Below are 21,095 nucleotides of genomic sequence, written 5' to 3'. Positions count from 1 at the left end.
TGCTTCGATTCGGTCTTAAGATAATAGCACAATATCTTGCTTTTTAGGTGCCTATCGGTTCACCCAAAATGTCCGATACCGAAACCGGTTCCGCAATAAAACCGGCTTCTTTTTTTTTTTTTAGACCGGTTCCTCTTCCTTTTGGAGCTTTAAAATATATATATATATATATAGCAAAAAAGAAGAAATATTAGGGAAAATGTTTAAACTGTTCACTCATTCAATCGCCGCGGCTCCAAATCCATCTCCCTTTGTCGCGCGCAACATAACCCTCCCCAGGTCCACAGGTCCGATAACATAGGTTCAACCCTTCACCTCTTCCCCAAACTTTATCGTGCACACCTTTTTTAATCGTTTCCTTCGTATTTTTGGCGGCAGCAGCAAGAGCGAGAGAGCAAATCACTTAGCAAAGTGATAAGGGAAAGTTTGTAAGGGGGGGGGGGGGGGGGCGAGAGCATTCCCCGAAATGAAAAAAAAAGCCAACCCAGGGCGGGCAGTTTGGGAACGGTCACTTTTGACGTCATCAAAACCCTTCAAAAAAGGAAAAAGAAGAAGAGTGCACAAGACAGCCACATCAATCGGTGTGTAACGGGTCGTGTGTGTGTGTGATCTTCACTGCCGCTGTGTTGTGTGTGGCAAACTGGAAAGAAGGGAACGCACCCAAGAGCAGAAGGGAGAAGAAAGGGTGTAGTGTGCGAGGGGGAACGCGCGTGAAAGCGAAAATTGTGCCACGCTGCGATACAGCCAGCAGCAGCAACAGCAGTAGAGGAAAAGATGAAAAGATCGAACGTTAAAACGTGTTCGGTTTTGAGCAGTAGGGAAGGGGAAATTAAGGGGTTTCGATGGGTGCGGCAATCGCGCACTCCCCACCCCACCCTTCTTTGGCACGCACAGAGCAACTCCCCCCGAGCGGTGGATGGGGTTTTATTTGTCATTTTCAAGTGTATTTCCACATGTCTCTGTGTGTGCCTAAAGGAGAGAATGAAAGGGAAATCTTCGCTTCAACTGAGAAGGAATGCAACTGCAACATACCTGCACACAGTAGTCGCACGGGGTGCACTCGACGGTACGGAACGGCCACACCGGTGTTAGATAATCGCACTCATTACCACCGTTCACCGTTTTTCCGACTCCCATTCGTCTTCCACAATGCCACAAAACACACGTACCCCGAGACTAGAGAGCATACTTGCATCTTATGCTGCCTCTTTGGCGCACTGCGAAAGCGAAACGACTTGCTTGCGAGCTACAGTACCAGCAACAACACTGTGCACACATTCCTTTGCCTTTAGCCATGTGTGTGTGTGTGTGTGTGGATCGCGATCGACCGACATTCAACGCTTCAGCGCAACGGCTCATTCCGCGCATAGCTTTGCTGCACATCCCTTTTGGCGGTGGTTTGCCGTTTCCCCTGCGATGGATGCGCAAAATGGTGGTAAAAACCAGCCGAAGAAAGGGTTTGTGTTTTGTGTGGAACTATTTACTGTCTTGTATGTTGCATCGTGAGAGAGAGGAAGAAAGGAAGGTCGGCAATGTTGCTCTTGATTTGGAAGCTCGGTTGGAATGTTGCACAGGAAAAAGGAAAAATAATGATTTAAAAAAATCCCATAAAACAACTTCCACTTCGACACTCACCAGACAGAAAAAAGAAAAAAAAGTCTCCCCCAGTCCCCCTTCCACTTCGGTCATAACACCGGAAGTAACCAATTTCCCCCTTGAATTATCATTTGCGCTCTGGCGGGGAGGCGCGTTACGCAATCTCGCAAATCTCGTGCGCGCATAAATTAGCCGCCCCGAAAAAGCCGACAATGCCGAGGCGGCGGGGTCTGGTGTGCACACTTTACACACCAGACACACACTCACCAACCACAGCAGTGTAGTGTTGGCGGCGTTTGTTAGTTTTGCGAGCTCGAGTTATGAGTTGATGATTTTCTTCCTTCCGCTTTGCATCGACGGCGGCGGCGGCAATTAGCGGACGTGAAAGTGACACTCACCTCGCAGGATGATGAGGGGTGTGGCACTGAGCAACTGAAAGGTCAACTGAAGATGAGCGGAGAGGCGAAAGATGGGAAGGAGGAGATTTGCAATTAACGTTAATTTTGGATAATTTCTTTTAAAAGTCGCGCCCCAAAAGGAAGAGTTCGGTGAATGTTACCATAAATTACATTAGATAATGCGATCGTCTGTACACTTTGGGTGATAAAACAGTTGCAAATGAAGTGAAATTTGTAGTAAAAATGCTCTTTTTATGTACAGCCATACCACCACCACACTTTCACAGCCGAACAGCCAAACATCTGTTCGCGTGTGTTGTGGGTCCATTTTGCATGACTCGCTCACCAACTAAACTGGGGGGAATTGGGTCCAATTGACGGCATTGTTTGGTATGGGCGGCCCAAGAAGCGACAAAACCGGACCAGCTCTGGAACAAATTGTACATCTTTTTTCGTGTTTCGCCTCACACGAACACACGAACGTGCAAGCAAGCGACGATCGCGCGCCCGTGTTTGGGCCCCCGTTTTGCCCTGGGATGGTGTGCTCTGGCTTGTTGGCTGACGTTCTCGACGTTCGCCAGCTTCCAATCATTATCGCCAATCTGCTCCCCCCAGCATCAGCCCATGTAGAGACCGAGAGACGGTGGACAGCAAGGGAAGCAGCGCACGGTGTTTTGTCCCCGTCTTTGGCGTCTTGTCAACGTTCAATTAGTGCCTATTTATATTGATTATGGTCACAATTCGCCAATCTTAGGGCTGTGGTCGAGGGGTGTACGTGTGTGTGTGTGTGTGTGTTTGGTTGGTTGGAAGAACGAGACGAAGTTTCTCGCTTCATCCTGATCAGCATCAGGCCGACAACCAGGCATTGAGTGGGTAGCATCTCTCAAGGTGGAACGTTATGTATATTTAAGAAAAAAGAAACCTGAGACAAACTAAAACCTACGAAGAAGGCGATCTTCATTGGGGTGAGATAATGTATTTTGAACTTTCACGACTAAGACGGCAAATGGCATAGGAAGTACTTTGGAGCTCAATAAAACGTTCTTCCAGGGCAGAGAATATCTACCCAAAGACGCCATCGATGACCGTGCCTCTACAAGAGATCAGACTGTATCCTAACAAAACGCCCCACCAAACGGCCCGTTCTATCGCTCGGGCATCATGCCAATGCGTTCATTTTATTTTGCACGTTTTATATAACTCGTTGCCGCGTTGTCGTCATCGTTTGCTGTCCGCCGGATGCTCTCCAGCTCCTCCTATATATATGCAAATGTGCCTTCAACCCCCGTGTGGTGAGTAGTGCGGATGGACGTCCTCGATTTCAGTGGGCTGTGTTGGAATCGTGGGAGGATGCAGCACACGGAGGCATGTGTTGGACGGTGTTCGGAGTAGTAGTCCCCACCACAGTTTTGGACTGTCTCCAGAATTATCTGTGTGCCAGGTTAGAACAGCATAACACAAAAAGTCATGTGTGTTTTGGGTAGAACACGGCTGCTCCGAGAGAGAGAGAGAGAGAGAGAGAGAGAGAGAGAGATCAATAATGATCGAATTTGGATAGCGATATACCACCACCACCGACCACCGGATTTGGACGACGCCTACTCGAGGCCTTCCATTTTCAATTTGTCAATCCATTTCTGTGTAGGGCATTGTGTGGGAGGTTTAGCATATAGGATGAGTGTGTTGTTATTCAATAAACGCATTTTGGATGAGGCTCATGAATGTATTAGGAATAAGAGATTGATTCCAAAAATGCAGTCGTTCGTGATTATTTATTAGATTCTAACAGGGCCGTTGGTTTTATTTTATTTGCTCTTCTGACGGAAATCTCAGCATGTTTCCACAAACCGTAGCCTAATGTGACCTTTCGATGTGCTCTAAACGAAGTCAAAAGCTTAGGAAAAGTACGCTCCATACGAGGTTCGATCTCACTACATCTATTGTAAGAGATCGACGTCTAGATAAGGACGCAATTGCTGCAGTCATACACAGGGGTGTAAAAATGATATAAAAGCAAAGTTCGTCAGCAATGTTCGTTTCAAAATGTTCTCTAATGATGTGTTCATTCAAGTAAACTTTCGTTTGTCCTTCGATGCAAGATCGCTTTGGTAAATATGTGTTGATCTACTTAAAATCTCATCAGGTAAAAGTAGAGCCAAACGAGAATCAGGTCCCCCATTTCCACCTTCCATAAGCTTACCGTTTTCGGCATTAATTTTTTTTTGCCGACAAGAAATTAAGCCAACCGGTTTAGTATCCACCGCGCGTGACAGTTCTTGTTTCGACGGCGGATGGCCGCTTTTTAGAGCGTGCCTGGCGACCAGTTTTGCAAACATCCTGTTTTTAGCAGCGGGTCAAAGTGTTTGATGTTTCCTCTCCACGAAAAAAACGGCGTAAGATTACACTCTCGATTACACACACGCGCGGGCGCGAATGGAACGCACCCGCGTCCTTCGGATGGGGACTTTTTCGCAATGCACGAACGAACGAATGCAACAATAACAAAACGTACAGCAATTGCTAACCCGGCGGCTGCTGATGATGATGGTGATGGGGGTTTCTTGATGATTACACGATTATACGGTCATCGGTGGGTGGAGGCCATCGCTCCATCGCCCCATGAGGATGAGGAGAAGGACTGGTTTTATCCGATTTTACTCGCATTTACTACTACGTCCCATGGTTCAACAAACCGGCGTCATGGTCGGTTGACATCTAGCGCGCGAAAAGATGAAGATGACGAACCTCCTGCTCGCTGGAAAATGCGTTTGTGTGTAGGTTTGCTGGTAAGGTGGTAAAATTGTCGGATTGTAAACCAACTGCCCCCACCATATCATCGCGCATCGTGTATATCTCGCTGCTGCTGCTATCCGGTCGAGCTTCAGCGTTTCCCTGGCGTGCGTTGTTTGATGAAGATTGTTTCGCCCTTTATTGCGATGGCGGTCAGCGTGGCGCCGTCTTTTTACAACGTTATACACATTTGTGCTGTATCTTTTCTAGGCTTTGACGAGCAAACGCGACGGTCGTAGCTCGGTAAAATAAAGCCAAATGAGAGGAAAGTTATAGACCTTCAATGTTTATCAAAAAGAGAGACATTACTCAGTTGCTCATTTCACTCATTTTGTCACCTTTAGAGCAGCGGAGCTTTTAATGAGCCTAATGAAGCTCTCCTTCAATGTTGCAATTTTATCATCATGCCCTGAACGTCACGCAACAACACACATGGAGAGGAGGGCTACGTGCGTTTCCTGTGTCATTTTCTTTCCAATAAACGGGTTTGAAAAGCGGTATCCCACTTGGAGGAGATGCTGTAGTAGCAGTGGTAGTGCAATTATGTTGTGCCTCGTGCTTTTCGGGCTCTTGTGAGAAGGAGATGGTAGCCTCATGTTATGTGCATTATGCAACAGAGAGTCGAGACGGCGGCATCCCTTTCGAACTGCTGCTGCTGGTGGTGGCTGCGTTATGTAAAAAGCAGCGCAAAAATGCGCCATCGGATTGTGTGCGCGCTTGTTCGTTCCGCCTGAATAGCGAGAGAGGAGCGCAAAGAAACATTTATAATTGAACGCGGTTCAGATCAGATATAATTTATGACACGTGTGTCTGTATGTGTCTTTTTGAAAGGTTGTCAAGCTGAGTGAAAAGTAGAGTTTTGTTCGGTTGAACAAATGGAATGGCGTGGTTTTATGGTTCAGGAAGAGGATTGAAATTAGATTTCAATTGTTTAACAGTTTGCGGAAACATAAATAATTATCTAAATTGCATCTGCACAGGGCTTAGGTGTGCTCCACGTGGTGTGAGCGTGAGAGAATGACGTAAAATTGCAATTAATTGTACTAATGCCATGTTTTAGAAACGCCCCGGCTTTTAACAACACTTAATGGGGGATTTAGCCGGTTTAGCCGGTCTATATAGTACAGTCGTCAACTCGTACGACTTAACAACATGCCCGTCATGGGTTTAATCCCCAAATAGACTGTGCCGCCATACGTAGGACTGACTATCCTGCTATGGGGGGGAACCAATTAGTCACTGAAAGCCAAGCCCACAAGTGGGTACAGGCAGGCCTTGACCGACAACGGTTGTTGAGCCATAGAAGAAGAATGGGGGATTTGTGGAAAAGCTCGTTTGTGTCTTCAATTAAATGTGTTTATGATGATTAAATTCGTGAACGATTCGCCTTTCCGGCGACGACTTTTATTGTGCAAAATTGATGGAAGCAGATTGTCTTCTTCAAAGAGAAGGCTCAAATAATCAATCAATTTTGGCATCATTTGCAGAGGAAGTAAAGCCTCGAAATTCTGAGTGCGTGTTTTTTTTATTATCTCAAGATTTTATTTGTTTGCTTTATCCATTCAAGCAATCAATCGTTCAAATAGGGGGCCTCCATTGAGCTCAAAATCCCCTAAGACTCTACGCTCGAAAGACTAAAGAACACGCTACTAACTGCTTCGAGTTCGACAGCAATCGTCATCTTTTTTTTTGGACGTCAGAAAAAGTAGGTCATGTTGGATTGCTTTTCAAAATTGGCCAGGGAGTAGGCATATGCTGCTTCCGCGTGTGCGTACCAAGCGATGTCACTAGCGTTACCGCACACTTATCGGTGATACCAGAGTTTTTCGATAGTCGTGTCATATATGTCACAGAACCAACGAGATGACGAATCGCAGATGGCCCTTATGAGAGGCAGCTGCCCTGGCTGCGTGGAACTCTTGGAAAACAGCATGAATAATAATAAACCATGCAACATTCGGAAGTGGAGCGATACGATATGTGGGCAGCTAGCAGAGGCAAACTCCTCCCGGCTCCATCTCACCTCTCCAACTCCAAGCGACTTCCAAGAAGTTGCGAGTTTTCTCTGGAAGAAAATGTGTAGCAAAACCCACCGTGTGTCTTGAAGAAAATAACCTTCGGTCGAGGCCGAACGGAACAACTTTTCCGGTAACCGCCGCCATCCTGGCACCAATCATTGTTTCGGGAGGAAGTTGTCGTGTTCCTGGCACGTGGTAGTACATGCTGCTACCGCCTAGAATCGTTATTTTTCTCACGGAACATTAGTTTTGATCAACATGCAATATGGTGTGCCGAGCATTACTTGTCTCGGTAGGGAGGATTATACAACTAATGGATGGCCTGGACGAGAGCGAAAAAATGCCGAGCGACTGCCGTATATTTAAACACAAAAATGTTGTCGTGTGCGCAAAAGAAGTTCGACCGATGCCGCAGGAAAAGCAATTAGTGTTGGCGACCACCGCGTTGTGCAGTGGTAGGACATTCTATAATTCTACCCCGAAAACTCCTCAGGCTCTGTTTCTTGTGTGGGGGAGGTAGAGCTACGGGGGAGGTTCTGGTCACGGAAAGCGAAACCGTGGCGAGCGTGAACACGCGAAACCCCCGAAAGCCTAGAGTTCCGATCCAGTCAGTCCCCCATTTGCGACTCCCTCCCGGCCAACTCCAGAGCAGGCCCCTAGACCCGGAACCAAAGCACAAAGGTACTTAGGTTACTTCGTGTACCGTTCCTTGCGGCTTTCCTGCGCTTCCCTGCTTCCACTATTGTGTCTGTGTACTGTGAAGGAGAAATCGATTTGCGAACGCCCCCAAAGCCTTGAAGGTGCTGGTGTGCTGTCGTTGGTGTTGTTGTGGGGGGATGGAGGGAGGCCGGCACTGCACAATGCAATTTCCCACCGTCCGCATAATGGGATTACAGGTTGTTGTTTATTGGGAACAAAACCAGATACCATCACGCCTCATTAGCTCTCCATCCGTAGGGTGGTGTGAGTAAGACTCTGGGGCCGTGATAGACAGGCCCAACGTCACCACCGTGTGTGTTTCGTTGTGGGAGGGAGAGGAAATTTCCAATATTTGAATAAGTCTGACGTCAGCATAACTTTTGAAAAGGTTATTTGAGGTTGCACAAAGCTTGTTTGGGAGCTCTGATTAGAAATTCTGAGTACTCACAGGCTGGGGTGGATGTCAACAGTTCCACAGATAGTGTGGTCGTAATTCTTGAGGCTCTAAACACATATGATACATTCTCAGAGTTGGTCCCAATGGTTACCCGAATAACTTCTAATCGGACATTTGCTGAAGATCTCAAAGTACATCGAAGATTACAAAGTAAACTCTTGATGTTACTCTTCCACGTCATGTGATTGTCAACTGCTCTGACGATGTCGGTTGGAGTTGTCAGAGCAGTGCGAATAGGTTCAGCACACAGTCACGGCAACCGTTCCACTTCCAAGTGTTGTTTATTGCACGTCAGTATCATTCTCCTTTCCACAATTCTCAGATGTTGGCATTTGACGCACACCAGCAGGGTGACGAATTTCAAATACACCCAGGAACGTGATCGGCAATCGTCAATAAGAGGGAGGAAGATGACCGATTGTGTGTGCACCCTGCAATAAACCCGCTCAGTCGGATTTTGGAATCGTTTTCTGGCGTTAACGGTTCAAGAACGGTCAACCAGAATACCGATGCTATCGCTCTCCCTCTCTTTATTTAACGGATTAAATTGCACCGAGCTCAGCAGGCGATAGGAATAAGTGCTGAAAACCAATATACTGCCAATGGGACACGTCACGTACATCTACAGCTGCACGGCAATGAGGAACTCATTAATGCACCACCACCACCCCACCATCACGATTCCCTTCTCCAGCGAATGCACTTTTAGAACGTTAATTGAGCGCGAAGGTGGCTCCTTCTGCTCGGGCACGTGGCTGTGTGTGCCCGTGGTGGTGGTGGTGTGTTTGAACAAATTATTCCATAGTTAAATCCAACCCGACCGAAGTTGTGCACTTTGCAGCGGGCAAGGAAAAGGTAAAAAAGGCGCATATCAGGGGTAAATTAATTACTGCACTCCTTCCTCCCCTCCCTGGATCGGCACTTTATTTCCAATCGGGTGTTGTTGTGCGGTGCTCTGCTCTATTTGCATTTTAACTAGTAGTGAACCGCCCCTGGCAGCAAGAAGGAGTTGTTGTGGTGTACGTTATTTAAACATTTATTATCGTCCGTTTGCTCATTTTGTGTGCGTGCTTTGGGACACAAGGTGCAAAACAGGGGGAAAAAAGGTTGCTACACACGCGTATTATAGACAATTTAATTAATTTTCATTATAAAATCAATGCGGTTTTAATTTAACGCGCACACAAACGCGGAATGGGCATGTTGTTGTTTTTGTGTGCACTAAAGAGCGCATTTATGACGTTCAATAACGTTAAATCCGTGCACTGATGGGGCGTTAGTTGTGCGTTCAAGCAATTTGTTTGGATTGGTGCGTTTTTTTTTTTTCATTCTTCTGTGCAAGAAAAACCCGCTCGTTATATCACACATTTCAAGGACACAACAATGATGATCGATGATGATGCAGCATTGTCGTGTGTTGTGTTGTTGCGCTCCTACTATACTCCTCACGCTCTTTCCGGAGGAGAGCCCTGCTTTGCTGACTCACCCAAACCCATGTTCTACGTTCCAGCAACCTTGACTGCAAGCGTTCGTGAAGCGATGCGCTTCTCGGCATGAAGTGAGCATGAAGTTAACAATGTGGATACAGCACGATGCAACCCCCTTGTGTACACCACCGCCACCGATCTAACGAGCACGCAACGCATCAAACCGAAAGCAATTTTGCCGTGCTTTTGACTTTTGAAGTGAACCGAAACACAACCACGAAGCTCAAGATCCCAAACCCCAGTTTTTCTTAGGATGCGGAGATATGAGTTTTTGTGGGGTCGCCGCCAGTGAGGGGCATACGATGCTAGCGCATCTAATTAGCATAACTTTACCATCGCTCATTCACACGTGTGACCTGGAAAAAATGTGCCAACTTCTGAAAAATTTGCGCCATACTTCGGCGGTGTTGGTTGGCAGGTCACGGTAGAGAGGGTTTTCCTCTCGATATGGGGAAGTCGCGCATATCCGATTGCGCGGGGTTGGCTGGCAAGCCACATCATAACGGGGCGCGTAACGTTTGTGCATGTGTGCCACATAAATATGTGTCACCGGTGTCACATAATCTGGCCATCGTTTTGCGTCGTTGGCCCGCAGTGTGTGCCGCATGAAGGTCGTCAGGGGCACATCGGGCACAAGAGACCGCGCACGGTACGGTGCACGGTACCACGCTTTCCATCAGCAACAACGTCGCCTGTTTAATGAGTGCTGGTTTCCCGATATAACCCGGTGGTGGGTGGTGGTGGTTGCATTCTTACCGCTGCTTGTATTGAGCGTGTGACCTTTAGATTGAAGATTTAGACGTGCGAAATGATTGGCTGACCTTTAACCACCGATCCATCCATGCTTGGGGCTGTATGAGAGAAGCAGAAGTTAAACAACATCATTATTAGGTTTGGTGCCGGATGACTGCTAATCATTGGGGTTAGAACTATTTTGAAGCACGGTCTCCACCTCCCCAGTTACTACACTTCCAGGGATTGCAGTCGATAGTATCGCCCCGACCCAAGGGGGTCCCATGGGTGGAAAATTAACATTCTACAGCACGCCATTTACGCACACGCAAGCCCTCCCGCGTGCGGTGAGCTAATGAAGCTGGCGTCAAATCGAAGTCAACCGTGTTCCCCAAGGCCGCCAACCATGTGTGTGTGTGCTGGTTAAGACTGAACTCAACATTACAATAGGGGGTTTTGGGTTGATTCCATTACTTGTCCCTCTTGTCGCTGCAAATTCCTCAAGAAAACGGGAAAGAACCACAAGACCGATTATCAACCGGTCAGGCAAATAGATTTTATAAGGCCAAAAATTGTTTTGTCGGTCGGCTAATTCATATCAAATTGCTTCATTGCTGGGTCGTGGCTGCTCCCCATGTATTCTCGTCTCTAGTTCCATTTAGCCTAACGTTCGCTATCGATCGCGACCTAATATGTGTGTAGCATGATGAGGAAAACTTTCAAATGCTTCTCACGTAATCGGACCAAAAAGCCGCAAATCAATATGTCAGCAACCTCTCTGTCTCTCTCGGGTGACCACCACCACGACGTCTGTCCCCTTTAGGGATTTGGTTGGGGTCAACTGGTGTGCTGCTTGTTGTCGCTGCCAGTAGTAGAGTATGAGGTCAGAATTTGTAGATTGCGATCATTAACGGCAGATGGTTTTGCTTGCTGGTTGGTCGCGATTCCTCTGGGAATCACGCATTTCGGTATGCTATCCCAGGCAGTATCCTCTTGGGAAATGCGGAGGTGAATGAATTCTGAGTAGACGAGTTCAGAGACTTTGGAAAGGTTGATGGAATGAATTCTGGGAGTTGGATGAGTTGGTAGACTTTTCAGTCATTCTTAGAAACAGTATTCCGATGTATTCTCTAGTTATGTTGCTAATTTATCAAATTTGTAGTAGACAATAAAGACTTTTTATTGATCGAATGCCCCAAAGAACACATTTTTTATCTTAGATTCAAAACGTTTTTTGTTGCAAAGCCAAAATGCGTCGTCCCGAGAGCCTCTTATTTTCATTTTTGTTCGAACATCTTTCCGCACCAAGCAAAGATAGCACTTCTCCTTTTTTGCTCCACAAACAAAAAAGTTCAACAATAAAACAGCGCATGATGTTGTTTTTAGGCTTATTTTGCTATTTTCTTTCCGCTCTATTGCAGTTTTTGTGTTGGCTGGTGGGTAATAGGAAAACGGCAATTCCGCTTGGGTTTAGATTAAAAACAAAAGCCTCTGGCGGTGGCACTAATCCACCCACCGGTCCCAGCCGTACAGCGCGTTGGCTGTATGTCCTTGAAAGCCTTACAAATCCGCCTAACGGAATATTCTTCCCCCCGAGGCCCAACGGAAGACTCTGTCATCTTGGCAGAGGTTGTTTTTTTTACTCTGCATCTTCCATTTCCTTCTTCTCTGGATTGTGGATGTACGCATCGCTGTGTTATTCCCCTCTGCGCACAGTGTTCCAGTGATGATGCAATGCACCTCGAGCTTCCAAACGGAGCCCCAAACGTTCGTAGGCTCACGCAATAATACACCCGCCTGCACCATCATCTGGACGCCTTATAGGTTAGGCCTTAGTTTTTCTATCTCCACACCACGCGCCGGTTGTGAAACCATTCGCCCTACGCCTCACCTACACCGAAAGGGAAATAAATGAAACCATTTTTGGATTTGCTGCTGCTGCGAATGCGTTGGAGCATTTCTGGAATCCGTACAAAACGACGCCACACGCATCAGCTTTGGTGTATTACGTGTGAGGTTTGTTGGCAGCAGAGAGAGAGAGGAGAGCCCGTTCATACGGCGTAGTTGGAACGAGTTCAGCAAGATTGAAGCACGGACGATGCACGGATCTTCATTTTGCAAAACATTCATTCACAACTGCCCGGGAGAAACGTACAATGAGAGGCTGTGTGTGTGTGTGTGTTATTGGGAAGAGGGAGAAGTAGTAGAAGCGTTCAACTTGGCTGTTGGACAGCAATATTGAATCAGTAGAAGGGAGCAGTAAGACTGCTGCGACACTGAGGAGAAGAACCTGTTCGACAGGTTTCCATTCTCATGGAGAAGTCGCCAGTCTCCATGTGGTGTTTTGTTTTTGCGTGTTGCCTGCCTGCCTGCCGTGGTGTGGTGTGGTGATGGTTGAATTTCAAGTAGAGGGCGCCTTTAGCCGCCGACGCTCTAACTTGCCGCACGATCGATCGATTGTGTTGTGGTGCTACACACAACCGCACGGGAAACTAAATAAATATTCTCCCTTTCCGACGACTGCCACTCGATCCCCAACGATATCCCTCTCTCAAATGTGGTGGTGTGTTTTGTGACCTTGTGGGAGCAGCTGCTCTACAATAGACCGACGCCTGATCACCACCGAAGTGATCCCGCCAACTGCTGGAAATGTGTGAAGTGTTGTCTGCTGGCGGGTTTGGCTGTTTTTAGCACGATTTGTTGAACCCACCAGTTTTAACCAACATGTTTTGTGAGTGTTTCATGTGTAAGGTGTGGTTTTAGGCCAGCTTCGAGGACAATTATTCGTTCACCTGCAAAAGCAGTCCACGACTCGCTGCTTATGGAGTGTCTGGGAGGACAGAAAGGAGGTCACAGTGAGGTTTCTTGTGGTAGTTGTTGCCGCTGCACCAAGTGGAACTGCAGTTGATGGATTGGACTTTTGATGACTTGTCCGAAGCCGAAGATGTAATTGAACTTGAATAGAATTGAGAAAACTTCAAGAGGGAGAAGGCTCTTGGCTGCGGTATCTTTGTGATTGCCAATTCACTGTGTCCATTTCATTAGGACATGGGCTTTTGCTTTATCGCCATAAGGTCTAGCGTGTCATTAGGACACACAGACTCACACGCTTTTAATGCCTCCCCTAGATTAAGACATCTCCGGAAAGCAAAACACAGCAAAAGCTTTCACTTGTGCCAAAGACACCTTCAGGCTCCATTACGCTCCGCAACCTGGTCATCAGCTGCTGTATTAATCAATCTCCATCGGCCACACCACCCTCGTTTTCCAGTTCACTTCCTTCAAGCGTGTATCAGGTTTATCTGATTGAGAGTCGGCGAGCCTCCCCATCGAATGATTTGTTTCGTCGTAATTCCATCAGCAATGCCGTGAGGGGTTTGGTTTCTTTTTTCACTGCTGTATTTCTGTGTGAGCTGCACACAATAAAACCACTTTCCTTTCTGCAGCACGATTGTGTGTGGTGCACCTTGGAGGATGCACTTGAGCGAGACTGGGTCGTTAATGGAACGCGCGCGAGCGCGCGCTGTCGATTAGGATAAGCTTTTCCACGTCTGCAGCGCTTTAATAACACGCTATCTCGTGTGTGTGTTTGTGTCATCTTGGGTCGGGGATTGAAGATTGATGACCAACTCTGAAACCTTTCCGTGGACATATTTATTGGTATTCCACACCATAGAGACGCGCGACCAGCCAACCAGTACCATTTTTGGAACCGCCCGCGTAAACAATCGCGGCGCTGAGAAGCAAACGGAACATGGAGAAGCTTTTGCTGAGAACTTAAAGCTAAAGCTCCCGATAAGTCGGCAATGATGTCATCGGTAGAGAGGCCTCTTTAATACAATCAGCTACGGAACGCACGCACGCATCCACCTCTATATGTATCTTATTTAATTATCTTTCCTTTCTACCCTACACACACACACACGCCCGCACACCTTTGATACATGTTTGAGGTTAACTTTAAACCGTATTCCCACATCCCACCGTGCTTTGGCGTGTTTTGCTGTTGGTTGCATAGATAGAAAGTTGGTTCGGTCCCCCTCCACCTTCGGTGGAATCAAAAATCCGTGCCAACCGTGCCAACCGTGCCGTCACAAGGGAAAGAGACACACTCACACACACAGCTCGTGTCCTAGAATTGAGGTTCCAATCGAGTGTTGGAAAAGAAGAATCCAACGCTCCACCAAACCCAAGGTGGGGATGTGAAAGAAAGAAGAGAAAGTTTTTGTCCGCGGGGCTTTGCGGCTTGAAGTTCGATTCGCACACCCATGGGATCGTACGGGATTAGCGCGCGCCGATGATGCTCGCCAGAAGTTTCCTTGGGGTGTGGTGTGGCACTTGCCGAACGAACGGGGCTTTTCCTTTGAACTCGCGGGACGCGCAGACATGATTTGATGCTCCACTTTTCGTTCGAATGCGTCGTCGTCTCTCAGCGCCTCGTCTCTGAGTCACAAGGAGTTTTTGCAAAGCTGCCGTTGCTGCTGCTGCTCGGGTGCGTGTCCAATCAATCGCACCTCTATGTGGGCTACGAGTTGTCAGGAAAGGTCATGCACCAATTGTGAATCAATCGATGGGAAAACTCCGTCTAATGATGCGTATTATTGTGTAGTGGGAAGCATTTCCCAGCATCATCTCTCTCTCTCTTTGCTTGTTACATTCCGGTAACGTGTGGCGTGCGCTGCTTCCAATCAATTAACTCTAACCGTGTTGTGTTGTGTGTCTGCGGATGCTGTGTAATGCATTCAAACACAAACGTACAGGTTTCGTTACACCCCGGGACACATATGCGTGTGTCTCGCATGATATGGTTATTGATGGCATTAGCGTGACCTTTAGTCACAGGTTTTCTTTTTTTTTGAAAAAACTTTGGGATTTTGGAGCAATAATGTCAAACGTTCAATTCTTGCCCAATTCGTTGTTTTTATCTTTTCCAGACCGTAATAAAGTACAACATTACTCTGCTGCCCAGTGATCTCCTCTTCTCTCTCTACCTCTCTCTCTCTACTGCCCTTTTCACCCTAAACCTCTAACGATGAAATGTCCCTCTGGTGGGGCTTCATAACTTTCTCAGCCGATCCTTTGTCACATTAGTTGTCGCTGAACTTTTCAATCATCCCTTCCCAGACGTCCCCGGTTCTCAGGACTGAGACATTTTCTTGGAGGGTTTTTGTTGGGTACTTTTACAGGATCCTTTTTTTTCATCGCACGCCACAACTTTATGCGTCGGTCGAGACAAAGTGTGTGTGTTACAAAACGCGGTCTTTATTCGGCAAACGGCAAATAAATCGGTTTGTCGTGTAAGAATGTTCTTTTTATTAGGAATTTGGACTCCACTTGGAGGTTTTAGTTGAAACAACACAAAAAAAAACACGATCGAAGGAAAAGCGTCGTCCGTCTAATAAACTTTCTACACGTGTGCGGCGCCGGTGGTGTGCGCTGTGCAGAGACATTTAGCTCTGTTTTATTCCAAACCCAAAAGAGCAGCAGCAGCGCGTATGTGTGTGAGCTCTGCTAAAGATGCGACACTTTTTCTCCGTGTGTCTGCAGCTGGAGAAACTCAAAAAATCGATTAAATCAGTCATGCTCTGATGCCACGGAAGAGCGATGGTGCATTGCTGTATCATCTGGGGCACATCCTTTTCCTCTCGGGGTTTTTTTTTGCGGAAGTGACTGCAGAGCGTAGCGAATAAGAGCAACGAGGAAGCGCTTGGGAAGAACAATAATTATATGCATGTTTGATGCCATCAAAAAGGATTTAAACAAAAACTGTGGAAAGATCTCTTATTACGAAATAAACTGGACTGTTTTTTTGCACTCTCTTTTGTTGTCTGAGCTCCTTCTCCTAAACAACCCTTCTCTACCGTTTGAACCCTTTTCTTTATCGACCTCGGAAGGAACTGAAACTTGAGACGCGTTTTCGGATGCGCTAGAATAGAAGCTTAACGGGGGTTAGAGCATAGCATCGGACGGAGATGAATAATTTCTCATGTTGTATGTGTGTGTGTGCGTTTTTCTTTCTCATGATTACGTAAAGAAGTATACCAAAACAAGGAAACAGGAAGCTGAAAGTGAGCGCATGAAATGGACACAACAACAATAATACGCAAAGCAACCAAACACAGTGTGTGTCAGTGTGATACGTTCACGTCATAGCGCGTCATCCATCCGCACGAAGGTGTGCTTGCGATATAAATATAGCAGTGAGTGAGCTACTTTTGTAGCAACCAGAACCAGTATCCAAGCAGGCGTCTTTTTTGTGAAGAAAACTACACACAGCTGAACGCAGTGTACACTCCGTCGCCAAGAAAACAACTTCCCCGTTAGTTGCAAGTGAAAAGTGTCCGTAAAAAGGGGAAAAACAGAACAAAACAGCATCATAATTAAGCTAAAGCGTGCGCTCGGCTAGTGTGTAAAGTGCGTGCGTGTGTGTGTGTGTGTGTCCCTGATGACGCTATGTGCGAGGTCGCGACCCTGACCGACAGCATCCAGCAGCAACCACCATCATCAGCACCAGCAGTACCACTACTAGTCGGCATCATGGGGCAAACATCGTCCTCCGGGACGGCAGCAAGCAACAACAACAACAACCATCTTCAGCATGGCGGCACGGCCCGCAATGGGAAGAAGATGTACCACCGGCACAGTTCGGTCCAGCCAGCGCTGGCCAGCATACGGCTGCTGAAGAAGGAGAACTCGCTCACGGTCGGTGGCAGTGGGGCGAAGCGGGCCGATACCGTGCTGCTCCAGAAGGCACGCACCGAAAGTCGCAACATCGACCAGTACGGGCTGCTCCTGGCGAACGGTGGTGCAACCGGTACGAACGGTGCCGCAGCGGCAACAGTGCCGACGGTTACAGCGGCACCATCCTGCCCGAGTGAGGCGACGACCGCTAGCAACGACCTAACCGTGCTGCTGTCGTCCGGCAGTGCGGCCGATGTGGACCGCTCAGTGAACTCGGTGACGGGCAATGGGGGGACAAGCAGTCGGGAGTTTTTCAAATCGGGCGATGATACGTACCACCGGACGGACTGCTGCTACTACCGCACGATGGACAACGGCTACCACAAGCTGCCCTCGGACTCGTACCACAAAACGACCGAGGGTTGCTACGTCAAGATGACGGATGGGAGCTTCCGGCGGCTCGACCACACCCCCGGCAGTATGACCGATGGGGAGGAGGATGGCTCAACCGTCCCGGCAGCAGCAGCAACTACTGCCGCCGCTCCGGTGCAGTACCGCGTCCGCAATCCGATGATGAAGTTTCTCAAGCGCTCCAAATCCCACACACCCGCCACGATAGTGCAGCTGCAGAAGGAGAAGGAGCGGAAGGCGGCAGCAGCAGCGCCCCAGCACCACCGGCTCAGCACAATCCAATCGTCCGAGGGAGCCGGTGGCGATGTAGGACGGCAGCAGGCTGCCGCGGCTGCAGCCGCACTCCTACAGCACGCCCATCACCATCATCAAAAGTCTGTGCCAACTGCTGCGGGTTCGTTGCTAGTGTCGTCTTCATCGCAGCAGCAACCGCTGCTGACTACCCGAGACTCCACGCATCAGCAGCAGCAGCAGCATTCCCATTCGCACCAGCACCATTCGCACCATCACCATCACCATCACAACCATGCCCATCCACCGTCGGCGTCATCGATAGTGGAACAGGGTAGTGGTGGGGCCGTCGTCGTCACCAAGCAGCAACAACAGTCCAGTGCGGCCGTACCGAACCATCAGAACCGGCGCGTGATGGTGACGATGATCGATGGTGGGCTGCCAGTGGTGGCCAAGAGCAAGCCCATCCACGACAAACCGAAGAGTGCCAAAGCCCGCGTCCAGGAGGTGAAAAGGGACAAGGTAAATAGACGGGAACGGATCTTGGGAGATGTGCGTATAACTTTGACGTCACGTATTTTGTTGGAAAAACCTTGGAAATTCACTTAGCGCGCTCCCTTCCCCCGTGTTTGGGATTGGAAGCGAATAAAAGGAGCCACTGTTTGTCCAACAAATTGAATATCAATTTCGCGTGAAATGGAGAATAAATTATGAAGACGCTGGACGAGGGAGAAGGGGAGGTATCGGATGTCCTCAACTGATCGGTTTCTGCTGGACAGATGCGAAAATCCAAGGTCTTGTGTTGCATTTGGAACTTGGAAAGAGGAGGAATCGAGAGCCGCCTGCTCAGATGTCACAACTGCACATGAAGACCTAACCAAGTGGAAGATATGTTAACGTACGTCCATTATCTGTCCACTATCTGTCAGAAGGTAGGAGATTTGGATGAATAATATGACCATTCCATTAACACTGAAGTACTTAAGGGGGACAGCTCAAGTGGGTGAGTCAAGTTTACCTTAGATAGTGATAATTCGAATGTCTTGGAAGTCTCGGCGGTGAACTATTCCCAGAAAAATGCGATAACTGGGATATACAGAGTATTGTGAACGGGTCTGGAAACGCATTTCCTCAAAATCATATTAAGATAAACAAAGTTCTTTGAATGGATAACAGCTCCAGGGTGTGAGGAACTGGTAATCCTATACTTTATCACACTATTAGGCACTATTACTCGACCACAAACAAACAAATGGACAAATCGGTGAATTAAATTGACCTTGAATTTGAGCTCCTGTCGCCACTCTTAAATCGGAACTCGATACCTTTTCCGTTTCTTCAGTTCTCCACTCCTCGTAGTTGTGGAGAACCTAACCACCCTCCTCCACTGGAGTGTTCCGTTGACTTTTGCTTGCCTTTTGCTAATCCAGAGAAGGAAAAGGCGAAAACATGTCCGCTGCTCCGGTAGGTCGGTGACTAATGGTGCAACTGAGCTGGCCGTCACACTGTCCGGCGTCCCTTGGCAGTCCATTTTAGGGGGGACTCACACATACACACTCTGACGCATGTTAGAGCAACATGTTATCTACCTCCCAGTACTAGTAACGGGGCAGCTTTTTAAAGTACCCACCTCATCACGTTCGCTGTAAATTGGCCGCAACCTTTTTTGTGTGTTAGCAAGAGGCCATCTCTCTCTATCTGGTTCTCTCTGTATGGAGGGTTGAAGTTGCGCGCGCATACGCGTTGCTGTATGTGCGACAGTTTAATGTTTATCTCAAGCATCTCGTCCAACCCTGCCAGAAAAGGGTGACAAACCAAACTGGGAAAGGGGAGCTCGAGTTTGTGTTTGTGTGCTTACACCACCGGGTTGGGCCCACGGTGCGATGATGGTGTAGGTTGAGTGTGTGATTTTTGGAGAGTTGTTCACAGTGTTTGTCCATTATCGATCGCTGCTGCTGCGTACTCAAATGCGCGTTTGAGTTCCTCTCGCGCGCGCACACACACACACTCGCCGCCGCTTTCAAATTGGCTTTGCCACAGAGAACACTTGAGCACACACGCACACACAGTGGAAAAAAGTGATTGATAAGATGATAACAACCGGGGAGCACACGGCGGGGTTGCCTGTTACCACCCACACACGCTCACCCCACTCGATACGGGGTGGAAAAAGGTGTAGCTTTTCCAACTTTCCCCATTCGCACGGGGTAGTAGTAGGCGATGGCGGCGCGCTGGGTGAACGCGTTTTCTAACCGTCATTTCGCCTCCATGTGGGTTCCGTGTGTGTGCGCGTGCTAGTACGCAGTGTAAGTGGTGTGTGCCTGCCACCGTTTTAAGCATCCAGAGCTGTGTGTGTGTGCACACACTTTGGATGTTGCTCTAGTGGTCTGCAACACCTCTGCAGCAATCGGACGTCAGTAGAGGTTGACGTTCCTGCCCCATCGCACCTTGCTGGTTGTTCCGTCACACACGCGCAAGGTGCACACGCCGCACGCACAGGTTATTCAGGGGAGACGGAGCCGTCCCGCCAACCCTCGGTGTAGGGAAGGGTCTGAACAGTTTTGGTGCCTACTGCAACCACCGAAAATAGAGCGTCTTTAATGACGGATCGCCGTGCGTCAGTCGTGCACGATTTGCAGTGTTACCGGAAGAGAAGGTAGTACGAACGGACGGTGGTGTGACCGTGTTGCGTTGCGTTGCTCGCGGCTGCGGTGATGGTCCCGTGTTGCTAAGTGTGTCGCTAAAGGTGTATCCATCAACACGCAGTGCGCTCGTGACGACGGTGTGTTTGTGCGGTGTGCAGAGATGAGCTCAGTGTTTGTAGTTGTGTTCGTTCGGTGGCTTTGTTGTTAGATGCACGAAAAGACACGAACTTCTGCGATCACTTCTCCGTGTGGCTTATACCAAAGTGGCTTTAAGGCACAAAATTGAGACACGACCCTGAATGTTTCTCCCCACTCTCATCTGTCTCATTCGGCAAACAGCTTCCTGTGTTCGGCTCTTTATGTCCTTTACCAGCAAGCCTACACTTTCCCTTTCCTCCAACACGCCGGGCCAGGGCTAGCCACAGATCACATTACCTTCTCGCGTAGGTGGACAAACCGTGCAACAACATCTCTGTGTGTCCAAGCGCGCATGCGGGAAGGCCAACCTCTCTCCCACCTAATCTACCGAATCCTGTCACACAGTGCAGATACACAGGGGCCTAGCGAAAAATCACATCATTTGCCAGCTGAACCCGTCCACTCCGGGACTCGTGCGCGGTGTTGAATGCTCCAACTCGAAGGGCCTGCAAACGTTATCTGGTTCGTTGTGACAAGTACCACCGCCCGAGATAAGATATCGGGTGAAGTGGTCGTGCCTCACCAGAGGGCGCTACTGCGCCCCGTACACTTTGGTACTTGGTGGAGCTCTATCTTGCGTTGTGTCGTCAATTTTCCACCCAGGTGGGCTTAAGTGTGTGTCTGTGTGTTTGTGATTGTTCATGTATGTTTCGTCGCTTTAGCCTCTCTTGTGCTATACCCACCCCCTTGTTAGGGCAGCAAAAAGTGTGTTTTGTGTTTGTCCAGCCAACATGTGTTGCGCTCCATCATTT

General features: G+C 48.3%; 1 protein-coding gene across 50 annotated transcripts in view; it reads left to right on the top strand.

Moving 5' to 3' along the window:
- LOC3291504 (MAP/microtubule affinity-regulating kinase 3) overlaps positions 1 to 21,095 on the top strand; it is a 103,606-nt gene that overhangs the window by 45,092 nt on the left and 37,419 nt on the right. For 22 of the 50 annotated variants that reach the window (XM_061658953.1, XM_061658949.1, XM_061658950.1 and 19 more), the window contains exon 2: positions 16,212 to 18,022. The exons of 13 other annotated variants lie outside the window; for them this stretch is intronic. In XM_061658953.1, the coding sequence (XP_061514937.1) occupies positions 16,631 to 18,022 (1,392 nt within the window). In that variant the 5' untranslated portion in view covers positions 16,212 to 16,630. Of the gene's footprint in view, positions 1 to 16,211; positions 18,023 to 19,826; positions 20,157 to 21,095 lie in introns of those variants that run through there. 15 more of the 50 variants (XM_061658932.1, XM_061658930.1, XM_061658942.1 and 12 more) reach the window with 9 other exon arrangements.

Source organism: Anopheles gambiae, chromosome 3 (assembly GCF_943734735.2).
Source record: "Anopheles gambiae chromosome 3, idAnoGambNW_F1_1, whole genome shotgun sequence".
In the NCBI taxonomy this organism is placed as follows: domain Eukaryota; kingdom Metazoa; phylum Arthropoda; class Insecta; order Diptera; family Culicidae; genus Anopheles; species Anopheles gambiae.
The sequence above is the reverse complement of the archived record's forward strand: the minus strand, read 5'-3'. Positions and strand labels throughout refer to the sequence as shown.